Genomic DNA, 5,242 nt, shown 5'->3' on the forward strand with positions numbered 1-5,242 from the left:
AGTAGAACAACACATTCTCCTTCTGTCGCTCAGGGAGCAACTTTCAGTGCGCAACATTTTGCTGAATTTACGCGCGCAACTTTCAGCTCACTGTAAGCGCAACCATCAGTACTGAGCTCTGTCAAATCAAATGGGAAAGAATTATTACCTCTGTATTGATATTTATCAGGAAACTTGTCAAAGTCTCATTGCAGCTGATTACGCATATAAATAATTATTTTATTCTAATTCTATCCTCCTCATCTCTTCCCGCCTCCAAGATTATTCATATCACCAATGAAAATATGCATCTTTCTATATAGACAGCATGCTTGGCAACAAGGAAGTTACCTGATCCTGCCCCGTCTGCCTTTAACCACAGAGCGACTATGACTGACGGGCTGATGTCTCTCAGCATAAAGGAGCTTTTGTTTAAAGATGAGGCAGTCGTCCAGAGAGAGGTGCTCTAATCTGTTTCCCCATAGATCTTATTTGTTTTTTTTTGTATTAATTTGTGGAGGAGCGGCGGCGGAGGGAAGGTGAGGGAAAGTTTAACAGGCAGGGATAGAAACACCGGACTGATCAAGGAGACATGCGCCATTATAAATAAAGTCTTTACACTGTTTTAGTAACATCTAAGAAAAAAAAAGAAGTCATCATAATCATCATCATCATAGACAAGCATTCCTTTTACAATCTCCTGTTGATGTATTTTATTTTACTCTAAACGTGTAATTCAGTTAATCCATTTTCCTTTTGCGCGCTCAAATCTCCTGAGAGAAACGCTTAATATCGCAGCCAAATAAGAACAATCAACAACAGTATAAGGCTTTAATGAGGAGGAAAGAAAACACAATTTAAAATGCATTATTTATCGTTTAATTACATGTAAAGTAATTAAAATATAGGAATGCAATATATTTCTTTTTAGTCGCAACAATGAAGAAACCCAATAAGGTTAGCAAATGAACAATTCTGATTTCCTGATGTTTACACAATCAGTAATTTTTTTAATGAACAATCCTGCTGGCACTTCTGATTTATTCGATTATTTTTTGTTAAGTAATGTATCTATATTTATTAATTTTACCTGCTGCTTTAAAAAAAATTGGACCTAAAATATATGAGGGAACAAAATGGAATCACAAGTGAAAAATTTCCTCATTGATAGTCGTTTTGCTATGACATATAGACACCTTAATAACATGCGCACAAAAAGATAGGCCATATACAGCAAACAAATTGGTGGAAAAACAATAAGAGACAATAAATTAACAGGAAATATGACAGTTTTTATATTTGTGCCGTTTCATTTGTCTAATTTATGTTTTATCAAATAGATTTTTGCGCATTTGTTGGAACTTTTGATACAAAAAAAAAATCGTAAATCAGCATTTGAGAATGGGGTAACTGCAATTGGCCTCTTTTTACAACAATCTGCATGGCATAAAAACATTTCTAAGGTGAATTTTAATCCTCCTGTATACAATAACAGATAAAAAGTATGATATTGGTCCATAACAACATTATCAGGCTATGCAAGTTTAGACGTTTGATTTCGTTAGATTTTCCTCCTAAATGCTACATTCATGTTCTTTATATTTAAAAGTTTTTTCATACTCCAAAAGGAGGACTTGGACCGACTTGAGGGCAGTAATTTGGAAAGTCAGTCGAGCATCCTCCAGGTTCTGAGTGTCCACTCTTGGATAAAAGCTGTCCCATCTTGGAAGGGCCGCACTCCTCTAGACACGGACTAAATGCAGCTGCGCATGGGATTTGGTGGGAGTAAAAGTAGCTGGCCTGTCCGGAGATCATGTTAAATGAACACGGGTCTGACAGCGGCAGGGTGCACGCGGGGATGGAAGTGGCGGAGAAGGATGCGCAAGCGGAGCCGATCTGATGGCGACGGGGCTGCGCGCAGCTCACCCCAATGTAGGACATCTCTTGGCGAGTCCGCACGAAGCGCTCCGTGTCAGGGGCGCACGCGCTCAGTCGGACTCTCTGAGAAACCACCGGGGAAGCGTGGTTGGACAGGCGCGGCTGGCCCCGCATGTAGGTCCCCGCGCTGATGTGGGCGCGCACCGGTGCTTGGAGAGGCAGGAACGGCGGAACCGGCCAGTAAAATGAGCTCGCTGCGGCTAAGGTAACGCTGGCTGCCGTGTTTGGGGGCATCAGTCGACCCCCTCCACCTCTCCTCAAACCAAGTTTGCTTCTTGAACTTGCGGCGGCTCTGCGTCGGAGCTTCCCAGACGTTCCTCCGATAAACACGTCGTCGCTGCAGGGGTCCAGCATCCAGTAGTTGCCCTTACCGGGGTCGTCGTAGTGTCGCGGCACCTTAACAAAACACTTGTTCAGACTCAAGTTGTGTCTGATGGAGTTTTGCCAGCCCTGTCTGTTCTGTCGGTAGTAAGGAAAGTTGTTCATGATGAATTCGTAGATGCCGTTGAGGGTGAGCCGTCGCTCTGGACTTTGGCGGATCGCCATCATGATGAGCGCGTTGTAACTAAACGGAGGTTTCTCAGGCTTCACGCTTTCTTCTTCTCCCGTTTTCTTTGTTTCCCTCTTATTTTCCTCTCGTTTCGGTGCTTTGATGTCTGGTTTGGAACTCCGCTTGGATTGTTCGCAGCTCTCGTCTCTGTCAAAGTTCTCCTCTTGGTTAGTTTTCTCAGAACGCAGGGAAGGAGAAGAAGGGGACTCCTGGTCACCCATCATCTCTTCTTTTCTCCACAGCAAACTGCTGATGCTGAAAGAAGACTTGTGAAATAATCGGGCCGGAGTTTTGAAATCTTCCATCTCCATCTGTGCGCGCAGTCAGTGCCTGCAGCCAAGCTGAAGGTGAAACTGCATCACCGCGCGTAAAGCGCGAGGATGAGCTCATTCAAAGGTGGTGACGAGCGAAGGACGAGCTGACCAAAACTTGGCAACACATGCGCACGATTGCAGCGGCTCAGGCAAAGCTGGCCCTAGGTATAAGTAAACTAAGTAGATAGTTACCAGAATGCTGCTATTTAAATAATTCCATTTAACAATTTCCGAAATGTTTAATTTTCAAGAAATTAAGTTTAAATCTATATTTAGCATAAATACTACAACAAAAGTACAATCTGTCTTCGTGTTTTGATAATTATGATAACCTCCATTTATTAAAGTTTTCTCATTTCTATTACTTATATCACATTTTCTGCTTTCTGGCCCAGTCATAGATGCAGATCCTGGGGGTGCCCAGATTCAAATCTACAGGAAAGAAAGAAACTGCGTTTTCCTCAATCTCTTTTTAAAAACATCCAATGTTTTTAACGATATTATAGAGCAGCATATTGGTCCCTTCTGATTTGTGGTCCAACTGGTTTTGCTTTAAAACCAGTGCATGTCTGTCTGACTCAAGAACCAGACAGGGCAACTATGAGACAAAAATGCTGATCAAAAGAAGTCAAATTTATGCTTCACTTGTTATGGTCCTTAAGACTTGAAGGTAACATCTGGTGTAAAAAGAGTAGTAGTGAAACAGTGGTCGCAGTGTATGGGCCTAGGCTAGATCATGAGTTCTAGCCTTCAGGACTATGATGCACATATGTTTTTTTAGTGGCCCGGTAAATCTGAACTGAAGTCAGTTGTGACATGACAAGATAATAACAAGTAATATAATGAAGAGTGGGTCAAACAAAGAGAGTGATTTTAAGACCTGCTGCCAGTTGGTTGCAGTTTCTGTGTGGCACTGCTAGGTTGAAGGCTTAGGGGGAAGCTGTTTGACTAGGTGAGGTTGGTTTGGATAGCTTTTTAACCTTCATAGGTTATAGAATTCAGCAATTGCATTTTTATCAGTTAATACAGTAGACGTTAGACTGCATAGATGCCAACTACATTGTGTTGGTTTGTATTTGTGACAGTGTAATGACAACCCAATATCTTCACAGGTCTGTTTTGGTTTAGGGTTTATAAATCATGTTATATTTCATTAGAGAAAAGACGAAGGCTTGCATTACTACATTACCCAATTTGGAGGAGTAGTTTGGGGTGCCATTGTTGTTGTAACTAACACCTCAAACTCGGTTCCAATGCTAGTGAAAAAACAATATTATTTTTCAATTCCGCTGCAGATTCTTTTTAAAGACGAGGTTATTTTTGGTTAGGAGCAAAAAAAATTCATCATTATGTCAAAAATATTGAAATAATTTCTTAATTATGGCAAAACCAGTATAAACTGATAAATATCTGGGGGATTGAAACAGAGAGAGATAAAAACAAATAAAGGTTATGTTGTCACTCATTAATCTAGGAACAGTGTAAACTCATTTTGGTCTGTGAAGTTTTTTTTCAAACTTGTGCTGTACAGTTGGTTTAAATTTGATGATCTCCAGGATAACAAAGTTATATAGACAAACCTTATCCCGCATTTTAATACTCCTATATATAAATCACCAGTGGTGCATATTGCTCAACAACTTCTGCACTAACATCTGCTTCCCGTTATGATAAATGAGCCCCAGTGAAGCAATTTTCAAATAAATCTCAACAAACAGTTTCTGATTTATTTTGATCGCTTCAGAAAGTGTCATTTAAACGTTGTCTCTTTCTTCTTGACTCTGAAAAAACTTCCATGCCACATCACAGCAGTACTGAATTATCACACATATACATGCAAACATAAAACGTACTATTGATCAAATAAATAATTGTGAAACTGATTAGATTGTTAGACAGAAAAAAATAACATTTATACACCTAATTTAAGGTGTTTCCCACATTTAGCGCACATGGTGCTAAATGAACAAATCTCAGATAATCCTACAAGATACAAGGGCTGCTTTGGTAATTGCAAACTATTAAACTATTAAAAATATAACTATTATATATAAACTATTATTCTTATTTATGTTTACCCATTTTGCAAACATGTTAATCGTCAAAAGTATCCAACACAACACAACACCAAGCACAAGTTTCACCCAAACTATGTTACACCAGACACTATAACCTGAAGAGAAATAAAGGTTCATGCTGTCAGTCTGTATGACTGATTGGTGAACTCTTAGGTGCAATTATAACAGTTCTACTTAGCTGAAATTCAACCCCGTACACCCTCCTCTCCCTCTGGGCTGGCCTCACCTTCTCCTTACTTTTCCATTAATCTCTGCACATCAGAGGTTGGCAAAATAGTTGGGTGTAGTATGCATAACCCTAACATAAACAACAAAAAGGAAAACAAACTGTTTTTCAGGAAGCCAGATTATGATATACGAGATAGAAACTGAGAAAATTAGAC

The 5,242-nt window shown here is 39.9% G+C and overlaps 1 protein-coding gene across 1 annotated transcript; it reads right to left on the reverse strand.

Moving 5' to 3' along the window:
• Positions 1-875: 875 nt before the first annotated feature.
• LOC107101234 (forkhead box protein G1-like) lies at positions 876-2,901 on the reverse strand. The gene has a single exon (XM_015400064.1). The coding sequence runs from the start codon at positions 2,776-2,778 to the stop codon at positions 1,594-1,596; it is 1,185 nt and encodes a 394-aa protein (XP_015255550.1). The 5' UTR covers positions 2,779-2,901; the 3' UTR covers positions 876-1,593.
• Between the last annotated feature and the right edge of the window lie 2,341 nt (positions 2,902-5,242).

Source organism: Cyprinodon variegatus, unplaced genomic scaffold (assembly GCF_000732505.1).
Source record: "Cyprinodon variegatus isolate N-32 unplaced genomic scaffold, C_variegatus-1.0 Scaffold1068, whole genome shotgun sequence".
In the NCBI taxonomy this organism is placed as follows: domain Eukaryota; kingdom Metazoa; phylum Chordata; class Actinopteri; order Cyprinodontiformes; family Cyprinodontidae; genus Cyprinodon; species Cyprinodon variegatus.

Coding starts and splice junctions, on each gene's coding strand:
- LOC107101234 (XM_015400064.1), bottom strand. CDS start 2,778: ATGGAGATGGAAGATTTCAAAACTCCGGCCCGATTATTTCACAAGTCT.